Here is a 26753-nt window from a genome sequence, read left to right as displayed (position 1 = left end):
CTGGCAGCACTGTGTGAAAGACAAACACACTGCGGTTCTATGTGGCTTAGCTGGTAAAAGCATGGCGCTAGCAGCGCCAAGGTCTTGGTGTTCAATTCCTGCAGGGATGAAGTCGGAAGTTTACATACACCTTAGCCAAATACATTTAAAATCAGTTTTTCACAACTCCTGACATTGAATCCTAGTAAAAATTCCCTGTTTTAGGTCAATCCGTAGTCTGGCTTTTTTATGGCAGTTTTGGAGCAATGCCTTCTGCCTTGCTGAGCTGCCTTTCAGGTTATGTCGTAATAGGACTTGTTTTACTGTGGATATAGATACTTTCGTACCTGTTTCCTCCAGCATTTTCACAAGGTCCTTTGCTGTTGTTCTGGGATTGATTTTGCACGTTTTGCAGCAAAGTACGTTCATCTCTAGGAGACAGAACTCCTTCCTGAGTGGGATGACGGCTGCGTGGTCCCATGGTGTTTATACTTGCGTACTATTGTTTGTACATATGAACGTGGTACCTTTGGGCATTTGGAAATTGCTCCCAAGGATGAACCAGACTTGTGGAGGTCTACAATTTTATTTTCTGTGGTCTTGGCTGGTATCTTTTGATTTTCCCATGATGTCAACAAAGAGGCACTGAGTTTGAAGGTAGGCCTCGAAATACATCCAACTGGACACCTCTAATTGACGCAAATGATGTCAATTAGCCTATCAGAAGCTTCTAAAGCCATGACATTTTCTGGAATTTCCCAAGCTGTTTAAAGGCACAGTCAACTTAGTGTATGTAAACTTCTGACCCACTGGAATGGTGATAGATTATTTCACTATGTCTGTAAACAATTGTTGGTAAGATTACTTGTGTCATGCACAAAGTAGGTGTCTTAACCGACTTGCCAAAACTATAGTGAGTTAACAAGAAATTTGTGGAGTTGTTGAAAAACGAGTTTTAATGACTCCAACCTAAGTGTATGTAAACTTCTAACTTCAACTGTACATACTAGTAAGAGCGCTTCCAATTGTCTGATTTCATACAGTTTTCCAGCTCTTACTCAAAGCCACAAAACTTACACGCTCACACACTTACCTCACTCGCCACAGAAGTGTGCACACACAGACATGTACATACTAGCCTTTACAATAGGCCTCTGTTTCTCTGGCTCAATAAATTTGGTCAGGTGAACTGAGAGCCCGTTGTCCACTGACCAGAAGTGCCTGTCTCATAAGGAGTGTGCTTACAGTCTCAAGACTATGCTCCAATTATATACCCCTGGTAATGCTGTCTCGTTGCATTGCATTCACACTTGAACTGCATATACAAACACCCTTAAACCCCAGACATATGACAATTCACAGAGCTGCTACTGTTACACTCACGTGTAAAACTGACTCCATGGGGGGGGGGGGTTCTGTTTGGCTGACAAACAAATGCATTGTGCCTTTAAGTCCGTACTTGTGACAGTGGTTCCCATACCGGTTTGTGTTACCCAGGCTGGGCTCTTCATTGATAAAGGTGTAAAGACCACCAACGCAAGTGCTGCAGACCCCCGGGAGTACCTATGTCTGGACAACAATGCCAGGTAAGCACAGGTTAAACCACATCATATTTAGAACACACAGCTGAGCAAATTTTACAAAAGGGATGAGCTGGTCATTTATTCTCTGTGCTGGCTACACGGACTCAAATTTTGACATGAAAGGATAAACAATTTGGCGTGGTAGAGAGACCATGAAATTCCGCTGGCGCAAAGAGAGAAAATGCATGCATGCGGAATTACACTTATTTGACATAGTGATTTATTAGAGACCTGTTTATTTGTTCAAATGTGAAACTATGCCCAGGTATTACAAGAGACCGACAAAATATACTGAACAAAGATATAAACGCAACATGTAAAGTGTTGGTCCCATGTTTCATGAGCTGAAATAAAAGATCCCAGAAATGTTATACAAAAATAATATTTTGTGCAAAAATGTGTTTACATCCCTGTTAGTGAGCATTTCTCCTTTGCCAAGATAATCCTCCCACTTGACAGGTGTGGCACATCAAGAAGCTGATTTAACTTCTTGGCGCACCCATCCCGTTAGCGGGATCATTTTCGTCAACATCCGCTAAATTGCAGAGCGCCAAATTCAAATTAAATTGCTAAAAATATTTAATTTTCATGAAAGCACAAGTGCAATATAGTAATACATAGCTTGTTGTTAATCCACCTGGCGTGTCAGATTTTTAAAAAAAAAGAAGCTTTTTGGCGAAATCTTTCGAAGCGTTTATGTTAGGACATCTCTGTCAGCAGACAAAACATTACAAACAGCTAGCAGCAAAGTAGATTGGTCACGAAAGTCAGAAAGCAATAAAATGATCGCTTACCTTTGATCTTCGGATGCACTCGAGACTCCCAGTTACACAATAAATGTTCCTTTATTTTTGGTTGGCGCATTATGTTCAGAAATCCACAGGCTCGAGCGGTCACGACGGGGCAGACGAAAATTCCAAATAGTATCCGTAAAGTTCGTAGAAACATGTCAAACATTTTTTTATAATCAATCCTCAGGTTGTTTTTACAATAAATAATCGATAATATTTCAACCGGACCGTTGCTTTTTCAATAGGAGTGAGAGAGAAAATGTTTGCTCCAAGCTGCTCACGCATGCAAAACTCTGCTGGCACCCAGCCATCCAATGACGCGATGTGATCTTTCTCGCTCATTTTTCAGAATAAAAGCCTGAAACTATGTCTAAAGACTGTTCACACCATGTGGAAACCATAGGAAAAGGAATCTGGTTGATATCCCTTTAAATGAAGGGAAGGCATGCAATGGAACAGAGGTTTCAGGAAAAACAGCACTTCCTGGTTGGATGTTTCTCAGGTTTTCGCCTGCAATATCAGTTATGTTATACTCTCAAACAATATTTTGACAGTTTTGGAAACTTTAGTGTTTTCTATCCTAATCTGACAATTATATGCATTTTCTAGATTCTGGGCCTGAGAAATATGCAGTTTCATTTGGGTACGTTTTTCATCTAACATCAAAATACTGCCCCATACACTCAAGAGGTTAAACAACATGAACATTACACAGGTGCACCTTGTTCTGGGTTGACAATAAAAGTCATTCTGAAATGTGCAATATTGTCACACAACACAACGCCACAGATGTCTCAATTTTGAGCGAGCACACAATTGGCATGCTGACTGCAGGAATGTCCACCAGAGCTGTTGCCAGAGAATTGAATGTTCATTTCTCTACCATAAGGCGCCTCCAACGTCGTTTTATAGTATTTGATTGTATGTTCAACCGGCCTCATAACCGCAGACCATGTGTAACCACGCCAGCCCAGAACCGCCACACCAGGCTTCTTCACTTGCGGGATCATCTGGACCAGCCACCTGGACAGTTGATGAAAACCGGTGGAGTATTTCTATCGGTAAAAAAAGCCCTTTTTGTGGGAAAAAACTCATTCTGATTCACTGGGCCTGGCTCCTCAGTGGGTGGGCCTATGCAGTCTCAGGCCCACCCATGGTTGTGACCCTGCCCAGCCATGTGACCTCCATAGATCAAATTTTATTGGTCACATAACATATTTAGAAGATGTTATTGCAGGTGTAGTGAAATGCTTTTGTTCCTAGCTCCAACAGTGCAGTAGTTCCTAAAAACGATTCACAACAATACACACATAAAAGTAAAAAAAAAGTAAAAGTTAAAAGTAAAGTTATGGATTTAAGAAATAGTGGCATTGAGTAAAATACAGTAGAATAGAATATGGCTATTTAACAGGCCTTGAGTTAGAAGCTGTTTTTCAGTCTCTCGGTCCCAGCTTTGATGCACCTGTACGGATCTCGCCTTCTGGATGTTAAGTGGGATGAACAGGCTGTGGCTCGTGTGGTTGATGTCCTTGATGATCTTGTTGGCCTTCATGTGACATTGGGTGCTGTAGGTGTCCTGGAGGGCAGGTAGTTTGCCCCCAGTGATGCGTTTGGCAGACCGCACCACCTTCTGGAGAGCCCTGCGGTTGTGGGCAGTGCAGTTGCCGTACCAGGCGGCGATACAGCCCGACAGGATGCTCTCAATTGTGCATCTGTAAAGGTTTGTGGGTTTTAGGGGCAAAGCCAAATTTCTACAGACTCCTGAGGTTGAAGAGGCGCTGTTGTGCCTTTTTCACCACACTGTCTGTGTGGGTGGAGCATTTCAGATCGTCAGTGATGTGTATGCTGAGGAACCTGAAGCGTTCCACCTTCTCCACTGTGTTCCTGTAGATGTGGATAGGGGCATGCTCCCTCTGTTGTTTCCTGAAGTCCACGATCAGCTCCTTTGTTTTGTTGACGTTGAGTTAGATGTTATTTTCCTGGCACCACACACCAAGGGCCCTCACCTCCTCCCTGTAGGCTGTTTCGTCATTGTTGGTAACCAGGCCTACTACTAATGTGTCATCTGCAAACTTGTGGCCACGAAGTCAAGTCATTTTTTCCCGCTCAGCCCAGTCAAAACTGTTTGCTGCTCTGGCCCCCCAATGGTGGAACAAACTCCCTCACGACGCCAGGACAGCGGAGTCAATCACCACCTTCCGGAGACACCTGAAACCCCACCTCTTCAAGGAATACCTAGGATAGGATAAAGCAATCCTTCTCACCCCCCCTAAATGATTTAGATAGATGCACTATTGTAAAGTGGCTGTTCCACTGATGTCAGAAGGTGAATTCACCAATTTGTAAGTCGCTCTGGATAAGAGCGTCTGCTAAATGACTTAAATGTAATGTAAATGTAAATGATGAACAAGGAGTACAGAAGGGCGCTGAGCATGCACCCTTGTGGGGCCCCTGTGTTGAGGATCAGATAAGTGGAGGTGTTCTTTCCTACCTTCACCACCTGGGGGTGGCCCGTCAGGAAGTCCAGGACCCAGTTGCACAGTGCGGGGTTCAGACCCATGGCCCCAAGCTTAATTTACATTTACATTTATGATGAGCTTGGAGGGTACTATGGTGTTGAATGCTGAGCTATAGTCAATGAACAGCATTCTTACATAGCTATTCCTCTTGTCCAGATTTTTGTATTTTTATTTAACCAGGTAGGCTAGTTGAGAACATGTTCTCATTTGCAACTGCGACCTGGCCAAGATAAAGCATAGAAATTTGACACATACAACAACAGAGTTACACATGGAATAAACAAAACATACAGTCAATAATACAGTAGAAAAAAGAAAACAAAAAGTCTATAATACAGTGAGTGCAAATGAGGTAAGATAAGGGAGTGAGGGCAATAAATAGGTCATGGTGGAGAAGTAATTACAATATAGCAAGTAAACACTGGAATGGTAGATGTGCAAGTAGAGATACTGGGGTGCAAAGGAGCAAGAAAAATAAATAAATACAGTATGGGGATGAGGTAGATAGATGGGCTGTTTACAGATGGGCTATGATTTTACAGTCTAACCAGACACCTAGGTATTTGTATTTGTCCACGTATTCTAAGTCAGAGCCGTCCATAGTGATGCGGGACAGGCTGGCAGGTGCAGGCAGTGATCGATTGAATAGCATGCATTTAGTTTTACTTGCATTTAATCACTCTCGGATATGTGGGACGGTGTTAATGTAATTTAATTATGCCAATGTGCTTTCATTAATTGAAAACCCTTAATTTATTTTATGAGAATTGTAAGATTCTTGTTTGCATAAAATAGACTCAGACAAGTTTTTCAATAATAGGTAACAGAATTTATTCTCGGAGTGCACTGACACTTAACCACGAGCAACAGTTTATATACAGATCATGACGTCATTTCATTGCTTTAACAGAATCCCCTTCTCTCGACCGGGACAAAGTGAGGTGAAAAGTTCATTCTAACTTACTAACACACTCCCAGATAACTTTTGACCCCTCAATATTATCGATCACCACTGAGCTGACAGTTCTAATTAACAGAACTTAAGAATGCACTCACTGTCTTATCTAAAAACCCAGAGCTAAGTTTCTGTAGGGTCAACCATAGGCTAACAACCTTATGTGTTTACACAGTCCCCAACCCATTTGTTTCTTCCTAGTTGGAATGGTGTTCATTAACTTTAATTACTCCTTGTCCGTGTCACACAATCCCTTCTTATGAACTCATATTGTTAATCAGATATAATAAAACAGAGTATAAGTTTTACTTAGTTACAGTTCCATTTAAAATGATTTGTTCAGTCATTTCATCATAATTTTCCCAACAGATGGTAGCGTCCCACCTGGCCAACATCCAGTGAAAATGCAGAGCGCCAAATTCAAATAAATTTTGATAAAAATTTAACTTTGATGAAATCACACATTAAATTAAAGCTACACTTGTTGTGAATCCAGCCAACATGTCAGATTTCCAAAATGTTTTATGGCGACAGCAAATAATGCAAAGAGAGAAAAGCATATTTCAATCCTGCAGGCGTGACACAAAACGCAGAAATAAAAATATAATTCATGCCTTACCTTTGACGAGCTTCTTCTTTTCTGTCCCAGAAACAACACAAATGGTCCTTTAGTTCAATTCATTCCGTCTATATAAATCCAAAATGTCCATTTATTTGGCGCGTTTGATCCAGAAAAACACCAGTTGATGAAAATACAAGTGTTATGTATGGAAATTTAGATACACTTCTCCGTAATGCAACCGCTGTGTCAGATTTCAAAAAAGCTTTACGGAAAAAGCAAACCATGCAATAATCTGAGTACGGCGCTCAGAGAACAAATACAAATATCCGCCATGTTGGAGTCAGTTGTCAGAAATAACATTATAAATATTCACTTACCTTTGATGATCATCATCAGAATGCACTCCCAGGAATCCCAGTTCCACAATAAATGTTTGATTTGTTCGATAATATCCATCATTTATGTCCACTTTTGTTAGCGCATTTGGTAAACAAATCAAAACTCACGAAGCGTGTTCACTAGTTGCAGACAAAATGTCAAAAAGTTCTGTTACAGACCGTTGAAACTTGTCAAACGATGTATGGAATCAATCTTTAGGATGTTTTTAACATCTTCAATAACCTGATTCCAATCTGAGAATTCCTTTGTCTTCAGAAAAGCAAAGGAACGGGAGATACCTCTCATGTGAAATGCATTTGACCAGCGTGCATTTCAGACCCCCTTCATAGTAGAAGCCTCAAACAAGTTTCTAAAGATGGTTGACATCTAGTGGAAGCCTTAGGAAGTGCAACATGACCAATATCCCACTGTAACTTCAATAGGGGCTGAGTTGAAAATCGACCAACCTCAGATTTCCCACTTCCTGGTTGGTTTTTTCTCAGGTTTTTGCCTGCCATATGAGTTCTGTTATACTCACAGACATCATTCAAACAGTTTTAGAAACTTCAGAGTGTTTTCTATCCAAATATACTAATAATATGCATATCTTAGCTTCTAGGCCTGAGTAGCAGGCAGTTTACTCTGGGCACCTTATTCATCCAAGCTACTCAATACTGTCCCCAAGCCATATGCCATCATCATGATTCTTTGTTAACGACATCACGCTACCACGTTCCCCAAGGGCTCCCCCCCCACGCTCAACTCAAAAGATGGCGCACAGAATGCAAAAATATTCTTAGAAATATTTAACCTCCACACATTAACAAGTCCAATAGCTCAAATGAAAGATAAACACCTTGTTCATCTAGCCAGCGAGTCAGATTTCTAAAATGTTTTACGGCGAAAACATAGCACATATGTATATCAAACCACCACAAAGACACAGACGATATGTAGCCATTTTGTCAAGCAAAAGATGCAATCACAAACGCAGGATTAAAAGAAAAATAATTCACTAACCTTTTGAAAATCTTCATCAGATGACAGTAATAGGACATGTTACACAGTACATTTATGTTTTTTATCAATAATATGCTATTTATATCCATAAATCTCTGTTTACATTGAGCCATGTTCAAAAAATGCTACAGAAATGTACGGAGAAATTAGAGATTGCTCCGCCAGATAACGCCAGATAACAGCAATACACATCATAAACTTTGACTAAATATACATGTTCTACATATAGTTAGAAAGATACACTGCTTCTTAATGCAACCGCTGTGTTACATTTATTTTTAACGTTACAGAATTCGTTCACTAGGCAATAATCTGAGGCGGCGCTCAGACGTAAGCAATATTTCTCTGCTATGTTGGAGTCAACAGAAATACAAAATTACAACATAAATATTCCCTTACCTTTTGATGGTCTTCGATCAGAATGTAGTGGAAGGAGTCAAACTTACCCAATACATCGTTTGGTTTCAAGTTGTGTGTCTCTGTATTAGCATATGCTAACAGCTTCAGCTGAAATGCACCCAAAATGACTTCTGGTCCCGCACAGTTGCGCATCAAAACTTCAAAATTACATATTATATGTCGACTAAACTGGTCAAACTAAGTGCAGATGTTAGGATGTTATTGACGTACAAAACAATTGGTGATTCGGCCGGACAAAAGCAGCTCCTCTCAGGCAATCTGGAACGAAGGAATGATTGTGTACCATTCGCGCCAGAACACGCGTCTATTTTATCGCTACACCTAGTATTTTGTCTGCCAAAAGGTCAAAGCTTGCGGGATTTTCTCCATTACTCGCCCTATTGAAAGAACACATCCCGCCGAAGACACAGAAACTGATCCCAGATCCGTAGCTGGTTGGGAAGGGTAGGGGCAATGACGTCAAAGTTGGCCCAACTTTCCCGATGAGAGAGAGAGTTTGGGAGAATGGCTGCCCTGTGAGTTCTGCTTTACATACAGACATAATTCAAACGGTTTTAGAAGCTTTAGAGTGTTTTCTATTCAATAATAATTATTATATGCATATATTAGCAATTTTGGACAGATTGTTTTTCTGTTTACTATGTGCACGCAATTCCTCCAAAGGGGGCAGTACTGTGCGTAGCCTTTCTTCTGTGTATAAAATTCTAATGATGACGTTAGCTTGTCTACAAATGGTCTGAGGCAGTCGTTAGATGAATAGCGTCTTTTATTTGTTAAGATGGTTTTGGGAAACCGTTCAGAGATTTCCGAAGGTTCTTACAATGATCTTAGCTTTAAGATGCTTTTGGGAAACCAGCCCTGTACTTGGATAGTCTGTACTGGTCTGTACTGTACTTGGATAGTCTGTACGGTACTTGTACTGTAGCCCGGAGGGTCTGGCAGGTTTTTGTTTACAGAGAAAACAAGGCTCCACAGATAGTTTATACTCTGCAGCAGTCTGTCCAAATACAAGCCTCGGATTCAACAGATGGAAAATAGCTTAGGCCCTCCTCCAAGACCACTGCCCACGCTGTGTGTGTGTGTCTAGATGAGTTTGTGTGTGTCGTGTTTCTCTGTGGCTATTTGAAAGAGTGATTAAAAGTGCGTGTGTTTCTATACTCATATTACATATGGGTCCATTTCAGGTTCCGTCCTCATGAGAATGCAGACCCAAACCGGCCGCGGGTGGCTGCTCTCATCGACACACTCATCGCCTTCAAGAACAATGACCTCGGAGCCTGGATACGTGGCGGTGACATCACCATTCAGAACTCTGGGTGAGTGCTGAGATGTCAACACATTGAGCCCATGATGAATGCACTTACATTCATCATTGTTCATCAATGTCCTGTGCAGTAGTCATATCATGGGTTGTCTCTTAGGTTTGCTGTATGATTGGCACAGAGTTAAGTGTCTCAAATGTTACCCAGGAGTTACCGTAGCAACTTGCATTACAATCAGAGGTTAGCATGCTATGCTAACATGTAAACAAGAGGTTACACACAGTTGGCCAATCATTGGGCTATGTGTAGCCTATTAGCATGTTGCTAATAGTTCATTTGGTTCCTATATCTTAATCCACAAGGCCGTAGATGACAGTGAACCAGTGACTCCTCCATTGCTGGGTTTTCCCCATAATTACTGATGCATTTATTCTCTCTGGTTATAGATTTGCAGACAATGGGGTGGGACTCTCCTTTGCGAGGTATGTACCAAGACTCCTGTGTATGTTTCTACATCTGTGCATACCCCCCCCACACACACACACACACACACACACACACACATTTGCTCAAAAACATATCCCCTGCCTGTTGTCTTCCGTTAGTGACGGTAGCTACCCTAAGGATGAGGGCTCCAGTCAGGAGGTGACCCAGTCTCTGTTTGTGGGAGAAAGCCGCAACCGCGGCTCCAACGGAGGCCAGAACAAGTACTGGGGCCAGGGAGGAGCAGATGGCAAGATGAGGACACTACCCAGGAACAGGTGTGTGTGTGTGTAATAAAAAACATAGTGTTCGAAAGGGGGTGAACAAGCGTGTTGCTCTTGGAAGGGAAGTACTACTTCCTGTAATATGATGAATGGTTTTGCTGTGTCACTTCCTATGTTTCCTGTTAAACAATTTACTAGATCAGTGTAGTAAGCCTTATATGACATAGACTAAAAGGGGGGATCCTGTGTTAGAAATGGAGGTTGACCGATTATAGAGAGAAATAGTTGACGCGTCATAATAACTACAACCTAAAACTTCTTTACTGGGAATATTGAAGACTCATGTTTAAAGGAACCACCAGCTTTCATATGTTCTCATGTTCTGAGCAAGGAACATAAACGCTTTTTTACGTGGCACATATTGCACTTATACTTTCTTCTCCAACACTGTGTTTTTGCGTTATTTAAACCAAACTGAACATGTTTTATTTATTTGAGACTAAGTAGATTTTATTTATGTATTATATTAAGATAAAATAAGTGTTCATTCAGTATTGTTGTAATTGTCATTATTTTTATATAAATAAATTAATCGGCCGATTAATCGGTATCAGATTTTTTGGTCCTCCAATAATCGGTATCAGCGTTGAAAAATCATAATTGGTCGACCTCTACTTAGAAATCAATCACCAATAAAAGTCTGAGAAAATGTAAGTCAGTCACGGATAACAGTTGCACAGGAGCACTCAGATCAGGGACAGGGAGCATGCTGTCAGCCACCCAACCACAGTCAGAGAGACGTGCCTCATGGTCGTGTTCATTAAAGGGGCAATACACAGTTGCTTCATCAATTTTGGGACTTGAATAATATATAGTGCTTCCAGAAAGTATTCATGCCCCTTGACTTATTCCACATTTTGTTGTGTTACAGCCTGAAATCAAAATGGATTAAAAAAAGTTTCCCCCATCTTCCCCACGCAATACCCCATAATGACAATGTGAAAACATATACAGTGGGGCAAAAGAAAAAAAAAAGTATTTAGTCAGCCACCAATTGTGCAAGTTCTCCCACTTAAAAAGATGAGAGGCCTGTAATTTTCATCATAGGTACACTTCAACTATGACAGACAAAATGAGGGTAAAAAAATCCAGAAAATCACATTGTAGGATTTTTTAATGAATTTATTTGTAAATTATGGTGGAAAATAAGTATTTGGTCACCTACAAACAAGCAAGATTTCTGGCTCTCACAGACCTGTAACTTCTTCTTTAAGAGGATCCTCTGTCCTCCACTCGTTACCTGTATTAATGGCACCAGTTTGAACTTGTTATCAGTATAAAAGACACCTGTCCACAACCTCAAACAGTCACACTCCAAACTCCACTATGGCCAAGACCAAAGAGCTGTCAAAGGACACCAGAAACAAAATTGTAGACCTGCACCAGGCTGGGAAGACTGAATCTGCAATAGGTAAGCAGCTTGGTTTGAAGAAATCAACTGTGAGAGCAATTCTTAGGAAATGGAAGACATACAAGACCACTGATAATCTCCCTCGATCTGGGGCTCCACGCAAGATCTCAACCCGTGGGGTCAAAATGATCACAAGAACGGTGAACAAAAATCCCAGAACCACACGGGGGGACCTAGTGAATGACCTGCAGAGAGCTGGGACCAAAGTAACAAAGCCTACCATAAGTAACAATAAGTAGTAACACACTACGCCGCCAGGGACTCAAATCCTGCAGTGCCAGACGTGTCCCCCTGCTTAAGCCAGTACATGTCCTGGCCCGTCTGAAGTTTGCTAGAGAGCGTTTGGATGATCCAGAAGAAGATTGGGAGAATGTCATATGGTCGGGCAACGAAGGAGTGGCTTCGTAAGAAGCATTTCAAGGTCCTGGAGTGGCCTAGCCAGATCTCAACCCCATAGAAAATCTTTGGAGGGAGTTGAAAGTCCGTGTTGCCCAGCAACAGCCCCAAAACATCACTGCTCTAGAGGAGATCTGCATGGAGGAATGGGCCAAAATACCAGCAACAGTGTGAAAAAACTTGTGAAGACTTACAGAAAACGTTTGACCTCTGTCATTGCCAACAAAGGGTATATAACAAGTATTGAGAAACTTTGGTTATTGACCAAATACTTATTTTCCACCATAATTTGCAAATAAATAAATTAACAATCCTACAATGTGATTTTCTGGATTTTTTTACCCTCATTTTGTCTGTCATAGTTTACCCAACTTATTGTGGGAAGCTTGTGGAAGGCTACCTGAAACATTTGACCCAAGTTAAACAATGGAAAGGCAATGCTACCAAATGCTAATAGTGTATGTAAACTTCTGACCCACTGGGAATATGATGAAATAAATAAAAGCTGAAATAAATCCTTCTCTCTACTATTATTCTCACATTTCACATTCTTAAAATATAGTGGTGATCATAACTGACCTAAGACAGGGAATTTTTACTAGGATTAAATGTCTATTAGAATTGTGAACAATTGAGTTTAATTGTATTTGGCTAAGATTTATGTAATCCTCTGACTTCAACTGTGTATATATTTTTTCTTCTCAAATGTATTTAAAATTAATTGCAGAAATATCTAATTTATATATGTATTCACACCCCTGAGTCAATACTTTGTAGAAGCACATTTGGCAGCGATTACAGCTGAGAGTCTTTCAACACCTGGATTGTGCAACATTTACCCTTTTATTTTTTTTTAAACTTATTTTTTATTTTATTTTATTCTTCAAGCTCTGTCAAATTGGTTGTTGATCATAGCTGGACAACCATTTGCAGGTCTTGCCATAGATTATCAATAAGATTTGTTGAAACTGTAACTCGGCCACTGATGAACATTCACTGTCTTCTTGGTAAGGAACTCCAGTGTAGATTTGGCCTTGTGTTTTAAGTTATTTTCCTGTTGAAAGGTGAAGTTATCTTCCAGTGTCTGGCGGAAAGCAAACAACCAGCTCAATTTTGTTTATTTTTATCTTGAAAAACTCCCCAGTGCTTAACCATTACAAGCATACCCATAACATGATGCAGCCACCACTCTGCTTGGAAATATGGAGAGTGATAATGTATGTATTCAGGCCAAAAAGTTAATTGCTTTGCCACATGTTTGTGCATTATTACTTTACTGCCTTGTTGCAAACAAGATGCATATTTTAGATTAGGCTTGTCATAACAAAGGGGTTGAATACTTATTGATTGAAGACATTTCAGATTTTCATTTGTAGTTAATTTGTACAAGTTAAAAAACAAACATAATTCCACTGTGACATTGGAGGGTTTTATGTGTAGGCCAGTGACAAAAATCTAAATTTAATACATTTTAAAATCACACTGTAACACAACAAATTGTGGGAAAAGTCAAGGGGTGTGAATACTTTCTGAAGGCACTGTATACCCATTGATTCTTGAAGAATATAACTTATAAATGCCTCATGAGCTTAGTTACACTGTCCTACCCCATTAGAACCCAATATATAAGCTTGTTTTACTCCAATGTTTGTACACAAAGTAAAATTATATTTTTTTAAGCACTAGGCTCAAAACATGTTTAAAAATATAATTTGGATGGTCAGTCCTTGCATCCACAGCTCTGTCTATGAATTTGAAAGTTTCCCCATCCCTCAGCTTTTTACCTAAACAAGGGTGGGTGGTTTCTTTTGTTATGGTTTCAACTGCTAATTGCCACTTTAAGGTATGCAAAGGGAAAAGGTATTCAAACATTTTGTAGTAAAAAATCTAACTAGTATTTCGCCAGGTAGTAGGAGAGAGGTGCTTCAGAGAGAGAGGCCGTGTCCCCTTTGCCACCCTTTATATAGCAGGACATTTCAAGGGTTTATTAAGGCTCGCCTGTGGCCACTAAACGTGGTCACAAAAACGTGGGAACAGCTAATTGCAGCGTGCGCTAATTTCTCAGATGACGCCATCGTTTTTGACGGCCCTGTTACCCCTCTCTGGGATTAATGGGCCTCTTTAGACACTTCCTGACCACCCTGTAACTAGATGTTTGTGTTGTTGTAGCCGCTGATGACGTCACAGACAGGATTTTCCCAGAGAGGGACACAACAATGTTCTCACTTTGATCTCCTTGTCATCTAGTTAGACAACGAGCTGATAATCCTAGCGATAGGCCTAATGTTTCTCTCCAGTGTTTTCAATAGCTATACATGACGTGTAGGTTGTCAGCTGATTCATTCGGGAAGGTCATTTTGAAGTTTGTGTGTTGTGTGACTCTTTTCCAAGGACATTCCCGATCCGTGGCTTCCAGATCTACGATGGTCCTGTTCGGCTCACCCAGAGCACTTTCCGAAATTATGTCCCGACGATGGAGCGCTTCGCCAGCGCAGTGGGCTTCAACCTGAAGAACACCTGGCAGCTCACGCCCCGCAACAACCTGTCCAAGCTCAGCTTCCGGCCCACTGTGAGTAGCTAGCACACCACTCCACCTTTCATCCTAGAAGTGGGCACTCATTCACCACCCCTTGTGCATAGAAAAGCATTGGATTGGTGCAAGCAAGGTGGTGCCATATCGTTTATGCCATATTCCTTACACCAGTGAGTCCTTTTAAATACGAGGGGGAGTGTATGAGTGCACACTTTGGGAGAAGGGCCATTGTTCTACCCCTTCTTTCAAATACTGACAGAATAATGATGTTATGAAATACACAGTACCAGTCAAAAGTTTGGAGACACCTACTCATTTCAGGGATTTTCTTTATTTTTACTGTTTTCTACGTTGTAGAATAAAAGTGAAGACATCAAACTATTAAATAACACATATGGAATCATGTAGTAACCAAAAACTTGTTAAGCAAATCTAAATACACTGCTCAAAAAAATAAGGGGAGCACTTAAACAACACAATGTAACTCCAAGTCAATCACACTTCTGTGAAATCAAACTGTCCACTTAGGAAGCAACACTGATTGACAATAAAGTTCACATGCTGTTGTGCAAATGGAATAGACAACAGTTGGAAATGATAGGCAATTAGCAAGACACCCCCAAAAAAGAAGTGGTTCTGCAGGTGGTGACCACAGACCACTTCTTAGTTCCTATGCTTCCTGGCTGATGTTTTGGTCACTTTTGAATGCTGGCGGTGCTTTCACTCTAGTGGTAGCATGAGACGGAGTCTACAACCCACACAAGTGGCTCAGGTAGTGCAGCTCATCCAGGATTGCACATCAATGCGAGCTGTGGCAAGAAGGTTTGCTGTGTCTATCAGCGTAGTGTCCAGAGCATGGAGGCGCTACCAGGAGACAGGCCAGTACATCAGGAGACGTGGAGGAGGCCGTAGGAGGGCAACAACCCAGCAGCAGGACCACTACCTCCGCCTTTGTGCAAGGAGGAGCAGGAGGAGCACTGCCAGAGCCCTGCAAAAGGACCTCCAGCAGGCCACAAATGTGCATGTGTCTGCTCAAACGGTCAGAAACGGACCCCATGAGGGTGGTATGAGAGCCCGACGTCCACAGTTGGGGGTTGTGCTTACAGCCCAACACCGTGCAGGACGTTTGGCATTTGCCAGAGAACACCAAGATTGGCAAATTCGCCACGGGTGCCCTGTGCTCTTCACAGATGAAAGCAGGTTCACACTGAGCACATGTGACAGTCTGGAGACGCCGTGGAGAACGTTCTGCTGCCTGCAACATCCTCCAGCATGACCGGCTTGGCGGTGGGTCAGTCATGGTGTGGGAAGAAGATCCCTCAGGAGACCATCCGCCACCTCATCAGGAGCATGCCCAGGCGTTGTAGGGAGGTCATACAGGCACGTGGAGGCCGCATACACTACTGAGCCTCATTTTGACTTGTTTTAAGGACATTACATCAAAGTTGGATCAGCCTGTAGTGTGGTTTTCCACTTTCATTTTGAGTGTGACTCCAAATCCAGAGCTCCATGGGTTGATAAATTTGATTTCCATTGATAATTTTTGTGTGATTTTGTTGTCAGCACATTCAACTATGTAAAGAAAAAAATATTTAATAAGAATATTTCATTCATTCAGATCTAGGATGTGTTATTTTAGTGTTCCCTTTATTTTTCTGAGCAGTGTATACATTTGACATTCTCAAAGTAGCCACCTTTTGCCTTGACGACAGCTTTGCACACTCTTGGCATTCGCTCATCAAACATGAGGTAGTCATCTGGAATGCATTTCAATTAACAGGTGTGCCTTGTTAAAAGTTAATTTATTTCCTTATTGTTTTTGAGCCAATCAGTTGTGTTGTGACATGGTAGGGGTGGTATACAGAAGATAGGCCTATTTAGTAAAAGACCAAGTCCATATTATGGCAAGAACAGCTCAAATAAGCAAAGAGAAACCACAGTCCATCATTATATTAAGACATGCTTAACACTTTTTTGCTTACTACATGATCCCATGTGTTATTTCATAGTTTTAATGGCTTCACTATTTTTACAGAAACTTTGAGAGTTTCTTCAAGTGCAGTCACAAAAACCATCAAGCGCTATGATGAAACTGGCTCTCATGAGGACCGCCACAGGAAAGGAAGACCCAGATTTACCTCTGTTGCAAATGATAAGTTAATTAGAGATAACTGCACCTCAGATTGGAGTTCAAGTAACAGACACATCTCAACATCAACTGTTGAAAGGAGACTGCGTGAATCAGACCTTCGTGGTCGAATTGCTGCAAAGAAACCATTACTAAAGGACACCAATAATAATAAGAGACTTGCTTGGACCAAGAAACACAAACAATGGACATTAGACCAGTAGAAATCTGTTTGTTGGTCTGATGAATCCAAATTTGAGATTTTGGGCTCCAACCACCGTGTCTTCGTGAGATGCGGAGTAGGTGAACGGATGATCTTTGCATGTGTGGTTCCCACCGTGAAGCATGGAGGAGGAGGTTTGATGGTGTGGGGGTGCTTTGCTGGTGACACTGTCAGTGATTTATTTAGAATTCAAGGCACACTTAACCAGCATGGCTACCACAGCATTCTGCAGCGCTATACCATCCCATCTGGTTTGTTTGTCAACAGGACAATGACCCAAAAACACACCTCCAGGCTGTGTAAGAGCTATTTGACCAAGGAGAGTGATGGAGTGCTGCATCAGATGACCTGGCCTCCACAATCACCTGACATCAACCCAATTGAGATGGTTTGGGATGAGTTGGACCGCATAGTGAAGGAAAAGCAGACATCAAGTGCCCAGCATACAGTGGTTGCTTCACTAAAAGTTGTGTGATTATGCTGCGTTACTTGGAGGTCATTTGTGGTTTAGTACAGTAGCCTGCGTCACCACTTCATTACTCCAGACCAGCGCAAGGGGGAGTTAGAGCACTGATTATGCTTTTGGGTCCCACTGTGTCTCTAACTGACAATGAATGGGTGACATAAACCAAAATAGAAACGGATAATTGTGCACAACTTCAGTTTTACTTACTAAAACTGCTATTTCGCTAAGGTTTTTATTTTATTTTGTTAGGATTATTTTGCTCCCACTATAATACTGTTTTCCACTCCCGACCGGTCACGTTGTACAGCGCCTGAGTGGCGCAACGCTCTAAGACACTGCAAAGCTGTGCAAGCTGTGTTGCTCCAGATGCCGGTTCAATACCTGTGCCGCCCTTGACTGAGAGACCCATGAGATGACTGTACTTTTTTGGTTTCTCTCCCTCTACAAACAGAAATAAATCATTCTAAATAACAAACTGGCTTTCTTTCCGAATTAGTAACAATGTCTCACCATGTTCAAGAATGTCCTTTTTCTTGCTCATATTACGTTATTTGAAAACAAAATCATCATCTCCAATATATATATATATATATATATATATTTTAAACAAAGTGTTTTATTATTATTATTAATTTAGAATTCTATAAAAGCTTGTTGGATATTCTAACAGATATATTATTAACCCTGTTATTAGCAGGACAATATATTAAATCTGGACACTGACCCTCCAAAATGGAAGGAAGTAGAGAACGTTGTCCGACGAGCAAGAGCGGCCTCCGCTCCTGGGCCTAATGGAGTACCATACAAGCTCTACAAGAACGCCCCGGATGTTCTATGCTTTCTTTGGAGGCTCATGAGGATAGTGTGGCAGAAGGAAATAATACCAAAGGCATGGCGAAGGGCTGGTGGTGTGCTGATCCCGAAAGAGAAGGATGCGACAGACATCAGTCAATTCCGACCAATCTCCCTTCTCAATGTCGAAGGGAATATCTTTTTCAGTATAATAGCACAGAGGCTGTCCACTTACCTGTAAAGGAACAAGTAAATTGATACATCTGTACAGAAAGCGGGCATTCCTGGTTTCTCTGGTTGCCTGGAACATACTAGTATGATTTGGCACCAGATACAAACATCTAAGAAGGACAAGAGAGACCTCTGTCATCTTCCTCGACCTGGCCAATGCCTTTGGCTCAGTTGCCCATGAACTCCTCTGGGAATCCTTCAACATTTTCCACGTACCAGAACCCATCACTACACTGTTAAAGGCCTATTTCCAAGACCTGCAATTGTGTTTCACAACACCTGACTTCACAACAACATGGCAGCGCTTGGAAGTAGGCATAATGGCAGGCTGTACAATTTCACCTCTGGCCTTCACTATGGCCATGGAAGACATCACCAGGGCATCGAGATGGGTGGTCGGCGGTGAGAGAACTAAGGTAGGGCTCCGTCTCCCACCTATCCGAGCATACATGGATTGCATGACTACACTGACCACCACTGCAGCATGCACCGGGCGGCTACTTGCAAAACTGCAGGATAATATCAAGTGGGCCCGGATGAAAATCAAGCCAAGCAAATCTCGAAGCATCTCCATAGTCAAGGGACAGATTAAAGATGTGAGATTCTGCCTTGGAGATGACCCGATACCAACGGTGTCTGAGCAACCCGTCAAGAGCCTAGGTAGATGGTACAACGAAAGCCTCCGGGATAAAGATTAAGTGCAGCAAGTAAGGCAGGATATTGCCGACGGTCTTCAACAAGAACCTACTGCCTGGGAAGCTCAAGCTTGGGTGCCTACAGTTTGGACTTCTCCCCCAGGTAATGCGGCCTCTCACCATCTATGAGGTCCCAATAACAACAGTGGAGAAGATGGAGCGAACCATTACCTCATATGTGAAGAAATGGCTGGGTGTCCCACGATGCCTGAGTAACATCGGCCTCTATGGCAAAGGGGTCCTTGAACTACCTCTTACAAGTCTAACGGAGGAGTACAAGTGCTCTAAAGTAAGACTGCAGATGACATTGAAGGACTCCAAAGACCAGACCATTAGCAAAGTTGCACCTCCCCTACAAACTGAACGGATATGGACATCATCCAAGGCTGTGCAGCAAGCAACATCAGCCCTGAGACACCAAGACATTGTGGGGAATATCCAGCATGGAAGAGGAGGCTTTGGCCTGGCAGCAAGCAAACCAACGTTCCATAAGACAACAATATCTGAACGCAGGAAGCTGGTGGTCGAGGAGGTGCGCAGACAGGAGGAGACTGCAAGAAGTGCAAAGGTTGTCTCTCTTGCTAAACAAGGGCAATGGATGCGGTGGGAAGGCCTGGAGAGGAGAAAGATCAACTGGAGTGAGCTTTGGCAAATGAAAGCAAGCAACATCAGCTTCATCATAAGAGCTGTTTATGATGTGCTTCCATCACCAAAAAACCTACATCAATCGTATGGTGAGGACCCGACCTGCCCCCTCTGCCCAGCTCCAGCGACTCTCAGGCATATAATGACCGGTTGCAAGACCAGCCTCTTACAAGGCCGCTACACCTGGAGGCACAATCAGGTCCTCGAGCCTGGCTGCAGCACTTGAGATCAAGAGGAGTGCAACCAATTCATTGCCTCCAAAAACAAGCAATCCCGTCAAAACAACAACATTCATCCGGGAGGGACAGAAAAGGCCCAAGCATCCTCCTTCGAAGCCAGAAACTGGACACCTAGCCATGGCCCGGGACTGGAAGATGCTTGTCAATATTGGCCAGCAACTCATTTTTCCACCTGAGATTGCTTCTACCAACCTTAGGCCAGACATGGTACTCTGGTCCCCTTCACAAAAGGCTGTGTACATCATAGAGCTCACAGTCCCATGGGAAAACTCTGTTGAAGAGGCCTACGAGCGTAAGAAACTGCGTTACACAGAGTTGGCAGCAGATGCAACTCAGCATGACTGGAATGCAAAAGTCTGGCCAGTTGAAGTGGGATGCAGAGGATTTGTGGCTTCTTCCACCATCAAGTTGCTGAAAGAACTTGGAATCCATGGACAGGCTCTGCAGCAGACTGTCAGAGCAGTTTCTCAAGCAGCTGAAAGAGGCAGCCAGTGGATCTGGATCAAACGGAAGGACCCTTGCTGAGCTATATCTTCATGACCCCCCACCCTCCTGAGAACCCAATTCAGTTCCCTCCAACTTGAGGAGGGCATATGAGGTATGCGGTCAGCTGTAGGGCTGGCTCAGGGAAGAGGACGCCCCTGCCTTGCATAGTCCCGTGGGAAATCTTAATTGGGCATGGGACACAAGCTAAGGCTTGACACCCTTTAGCTGGCCACCTTTGATGAGGGTGTTTAGTAATTAAAGGCCGAAACACCCACTGATTCGAAGGCACACTACTGAGGATGTGTCCCAAAATTTACATCTTAACCCAGTCTAAGAAATAAACCTCCCATGCCACTCTGTCAACATCACGGCAAATCTCATGTGAGTGCATTCCATATATTGCCACAATGGACAGTTTTTAACATCTCGTCCCGTGTTTTATGATTCTATTGGTCATGGCTCCCGAGTGGCGCACCATGGGATTGCCTTGCAGTTCTCCAGCTGTATCCACTGAAAGCACACAAGGTTTAAGGCACGATGGCAGGGGGCACAGGATGGGCCACAGAGCCGCGCACAGAAGACCGACCTAGACCGACCTTTTTCTTGGAATAGAAACACCATAAAATGAATCAAATGAATTAAGCAACATTTCTTAAAATCAGTCCCATATACTATGTTCTTACAAAAAAGGTTTTAAAATCTCTAGTACAGCTACTATTGAAGGCTATAGAATGCTTCTCAAAGATGCCATCTGGTGGTCAAACTAGCACTAACTAGCATTAATGCTACCAGTGGTGCACACTTATTACACTTAAATAACGTGCCATAGAATTCTGCTGCAACATTGCAAGCTGCACCCGCAGTATGCTGCAACTTTTAAGGTACGAACCACTGTATGTGGGAACTCCTTCAAGACTATTGGAAAAGCATTCCTCATGAAGCTGATTGAGAGCATGCCAAGAGTGTGCAAATCTGTCATCAAGGCAAAGGGTGGCTACTTTGAAGATTCGAAAATATAAAATAAATGTTTGTTTAACAATTTTTTTGCTTACTACATCATTCCATATGTGTTATTTCATAGTTTTGATGGCTTCACTATTATTCTAAAATGTAGAAAATAGTCAAAATAAAGACAAACCCTTGAATGATTAGGTGTGTCCAAACCTTTAACTGGTACTGTATGTCTGACAAAGGTCACCAACTGAAATATTAGTGTTTATAGAGTCTAGAATTTACATCTGCTTTTTTGAACTTTTTCATAATTCCTCTCTGAGGGTCCTTGTTAGGATTTAGTGGAACTTGTGCTTTCACTGACAGCTTTGTTTTTAGAGTGCAGGGATCAGACACTGTTTTCCTGCACATGCTCTCCTTCCGTCTGTTTCTTTTTTTTTCCCTGTTGGTTTGGTCCCATCTGTTGGTAGAATCCCCTTTGCCCTGGAACACAGCAGAGCTCAGAGTTACGGGGGTTGGCACTTACAGACAGACACAGCGAGACACTGTCTGAAAGAGAGGGAGAGAAACACTGACTAAAAGAGAAAGAAACATTGTGACTGAAAGAGAGACACTGACTGAAAGAGACTGTGAATGTGTGTGTGAGAGAGAGACTGACTGTGAGAGAGAGACTGACTGTGTGAGAGAGAGACTGACTGTGTGAGAGAGAGACTGACTGTGTGAGAGAGAGACTGACTGTGTGAGAGAGAGACTGACTGTGTGAGAGAGAGACTGACTGTGTGAGAGAGAGACTGACTGTGTGAGAGAGAGACTGACTGACTGTGAGAGAGAGAGACTGACTGTGTGAGATCAACTGAGAGTTGCTAAAAATAAACTAAAAATACAAAACTAAAAATACAAAAATAACACCGATGACAACTGGTTTGATGCAAATTGTGAAATTATAAGGAAAACCCTTAGAACACTATCCAACCAAAAGCACAGAGACCCAAATAATGGTGAATTATACCTTCATTTATTGTGAAACTTTTAAAAGTACACTCAGAACCAAAAAAGCAAAGTACAACAGCAAGCAGCTGACACTATTTGAGGAGTCCATAAACACAAACAACTTCTGGCAAAATCGGAAAGAATGAAAGAAAAATTAAAACAAGAGGAACTAGCGATACAAAATGGTGACATATGGACAACCCATTATAAAACACTCTACAACACCGTTCAAATTGACACAAACGCAGAACGCCAAATTCATGAGTAGTTGAATGGATTAGAAAAAACTTTAAAGGACAATCAAAATCCATTGTACTCCCCAATTTCTGACCAGGAGCTCTATAAGAAACTTCAGGCCCTCAAATTTAAAAAAGCATGCTGACCTGATGGGATCCTAAATGAGATGCTCAAACTCACTACTGCAAAATTTCAATTGGCTATATTAAAATTTTATCCTGAGTTTAGGTTATTTCCCTGACATGTGGAATCAAGGACTCATAACCCCAATCTTTAAGAACGGAGACAAATTTGACCCTAACAATTACAAAGGCATTTGTGTGAACAACAACCTAGGGAAAGTTTTCTGTAGTATTATAAATGTAAGAGTTCTAAACTTCCTTAATAAGCACACTGGCTTGAGTGAAAGCCAAATTGGATTTATACCAAAATATCGCACGACTGATCATATTTACACCCTACACTGATAGATAAACATGTCCACCAAAATAATATGGGGCAGCAGCGTAGCCTAGTGGTTAGAGTGTTGGAATAGTAACCACAAGGTTGCAAGTTCAAATCCCCAAGCTGACAAGGTAGAAATCTGTCGTTCTGCCCCTGAACAAGGCAGTTAACCCACTGCTCCTAGGCTGTCATTGAAAATAATATTTGTTCTGAACTAGCTTGCCTTGTTAAATAAAGGTAAATTGAATACCAAAATAGACGCTTGCTTTATCGACTTCCAAAAGGCATTTGATTCTAGGACTGTTCTACAAAGTTATTGAAAGTGGTGTAGGGGGTAAGACATATGACATAATTAAATCAATGTATACTGGCAATACGTGCAGCGTTAACATTGGCAAGAAAATAACATAATTCTTTAACCAGGTGCGGGACCTTTGTCAGGGTTGCAATCTGAGCCCTGCACTCTTCAATATTTACATCAATGAATTGGCCACTATTCTAGAAAAATCCTCAGCCCCTGGTGTTTGTCTCCACAATTCAGAGGTTAAATTCCTGTTGCTGACAGGTGTATAAAACACTGGAATGGTAGATTTGTAGTGGAAGAATGTGCAAATGACCTATGCCTGCTGTCACCCACAGCACATGGCCCTACAGCAGAGCCTGGACCTGAGCAGTACTGCCCAACCTGGGCCATGGCAGTAAACCCCAAAAAACCTAAAATAATGATTTTCCAGAGAAGATCCAGATCTCAGGGAATTAGACCAAAGTCCTCAATTGATACAAAATATATAGAGTACTGCACACACTACAATTACTTAGGTTTAAAAATAAGCTCAACTGGACACCTTAATGATGCAGTGAATGAACTGAGAGAGAAAGCATGCAGGGCATTCTACACCATTAAAAACCCAATTCAAATTGAAATGCCTATTAAAATGTAGCTAAAACTATCATTGAACCAATTGTACTTTATGCCACTGAGGTGTGGGGTCCCACTTCCAAATCAAGATTTCGCCAAATGGGACAAACACCCCATTGAAACCCTGCATTCTGTAAGATTCTCCTACATGCCCAGAGGAAAACTTTGAGCAATGCATGCAGGGCAGAATTAGGCCAATATCCGCTAATAATAAAAACTCAGAAAAGTGCAATTAAGTTTTGGAAACATCTAAAATACAGTGACCCCCTCTCATATCTCTGAAACTGGAAACACTTATCTCCCTCAGTAGCTTTAAGCAGCAGCTGTCAGAGCAGCTCACAGATTACTGCACCTGTACATAGCCCATCTATAATTTAGCCCAAACAACGACCCCCCCCCCCTACTGTATTTATTTATTTTGCTCCTTTGCATCCAATTATTTTTCTCTACTTTGCACATTCTTCCACTGCAAATCTACCATTCCAGTGTTTTACTTGCGGTATTGTATTTACTTCGCCACCATGGCCTTTTTTTTGCCTTTACCTCCCTTATCTCACTTGCTCACATTGTATATAGACTTACTTTTCTACTGTATTATTGACTGTATGTTTGTTTTACTCCATGTGTAACTCTGTGTTGTTGTATGTGTTGAACTGCTTTGCTTTATCTTGGCCAGGTCACAATTGTAAATGAGAACTTGTTCTCAACTTGCCTACCTGGTTAAATAAAGGTAAAATAAAAAAATACAAATATCATTACCATGCCCTGCAATGCTAAGAGCTGAGCAAAAAATAAGAGTCCCCTCATCCAGCTGGTCCTGGGGCTGAGTTCACAAACCTGTTCTACTAACACACTGAAGTCTCAGGACCAGAACATCCAATCAATCAGAATAAAACAAATTTCTACAGTCAAAACAAAACTATATTGCTTATTGGGAAACACAAGCACAAAGCAAAATGAAGTGCTATCTGGCCCTAAATCGTCAGTACACCGTGGCTAACTATTTGACCATGGTTACTAATCAAAACCTCAGAAAAACCTTGACAAAGTACAGGCTCAGTGAGCACAGCTTTCCATTGAGAAGGGTAGACACAGGAAAACCTGGCTCCCTGTAGAGGAAAGGCTGTGCAACCGCTGCACCACAGCAGAACCTGAGACAGAGCTGCATTTCCTGACAAAATGTCAAAAATATAAAACAATTAGTGTCATTTCCCCAAATTTGAAACCCTTGTACATAATGAATATTGTTACGTCATGCCAATAAAGGAAATTGAAATGACTGACTGTGTGTGAGAGACTGACTGACTGACTGCGATAGAGAGACTGACTGACTGTGTGTGTGTGAGAGACTGACTGACTGTGTGTGAGAGACTGACTGACTGTGTGTGAGAGACTGACTGACTGTGTGTGAGAGACTGACTGACTGTGTGTGAGAGACTGACTGACTGACTGTGTGTGAAAGAGAGACTGACAGACTGTGTGAGAGAGACTGACTGACTGTGTCTGAGAGACTGACTGACTGACTGTGTGTGAGAGAGAGACTGACAGACTGTGTGAGAGAGACTGACTGACTGTGTGAGAGAGACTGACTGACTGTGTGTGAGAGAGACTGACTGACTGTGTGTGAGAGAGACTGACTGACTGTGTGTGAGAGAGACTGACTGAGTGTGTGTGTGTGAGAGAGAGCGGGAGAGATTGACTGACTGTGTGAGAGAGAGACTGACTGACTGAGTGTGTGTGTGTGTGTGAGAGAGAGCGGGAGAGATTGACTGACTGTGTGAGAGAGAGACTGACTGACTGTGAGAGAGAGAGAGACTGACTGACTGTGTGAGAGAGAGACTGACTGTGTGTGTGAGAGAGAGACTGACTGACTGTGAGAGAGAGAGAGACTGACTGACTGTGAGAGAGAGAGAGACTGACTGAGTGTGTGTGAGAGAGAGACTGACTGAGTGTGTGTGCGAGAGAGATTGACTGTGTGTGAGAGACTGACTGACTGACTGTGTGAGAGAGACTTACTGACTGTGTGAGAGACTGACTGACTGTGTGAGAGACTGACTGACTGTGTGAGAGACTGACTGACTGTGTGAGAGAGACTGACTGACTGTGTGAGAGACTGACTGACTGACTGTGTGAGAGAGAGACTGAATGACTGTCTGTGTGAGAGAGAGACTGAATGACTGTCTGTGTGAGAGAGAGACTGAATGACTGTCTGTGTGAGAGAGAGACTGAATGACTGACTGACTGTGTGAGAGAGACTGACTGACTGTGTGTGAGAGAGACTGACTGACTGTGTGAGAGAGAGACTGAATGACTGTCTGTGTGAGAGAGAGACTGAATGACTGTCTGTGTGAGAGAGAGACTGAATGACTGACTGACTGACTGTGTGAGAGAGAGACTGAATGACTGACTGACTGACTGTGTGAGAGAGAGACTGACTGTGTGAGAGAGAGACTGAATGACTGACTGACTGTGTGAGAGAGAGACTGACTGTGTGTGAGAGAGAGACTGACTGTGTGAGAGAGAGACTGACTGTGTGAGAGAGAGACTGACTGTGTGTGAGAGAGAGACTGACTGTGTGTGAGAGAGAGACTGACTGTGTGTGAGAGAGAGACTGACTGTGTGTGAGAGAGAGACTGACTGTGTGTGAGAGAGAGACTGACTGTGTGTGAGAGAGAGACTGACTGTGTGTGAGAGAGAGACTGACTGTGTGTGAGAGAGACTGACTGTGTGT

The 26753-nt window shown here is 42.3% G+C and overlaps 1 protein-coding gene across 1 annotated transcript in view; it reads left to right on the top strand.

The window, feature by feature from the left end:
• LOC135514305 (cell surface hyaluronidase-like) overlaps positions 1-26753 on the top strand; it is a 95217-nt gene that overhangs the window by 48842 nt on the left and 19622 nt on the right. Inside the window, 5 exon segments of the mRNA XM_064937693.1 lie at positions 1477-1565; positions 9392-9523; positions 9916-9951; positions 10075-10230; positions 14435-14612. Of these exon segments, the coding sequence (XP_064793765.1) occupies positions 1477-1565; positions 9392-9523; positions 9916-9951; positions 10075-10230; positions 14435-14612 (591 nt within the window).

The sequence above is a fragment of the Oncorhynchus masou genome, chromosome 25 (assembly GCF_036934945.1).
Source record: "Oncorhynchus masou masou isolate Uvic2021 chromosome 25, UVic_Omas_1.1, whole genome shotgun sequence".
NCBI lineage: Eukaryota > Metazoa > Chordata > Actinopteri > Salmoniformes > Salmonidae > Oncorhynchus > Oncorhynchus masou.
This window is presented reverse-complemented; position numbering and strand designations above follow the sequence as displayed.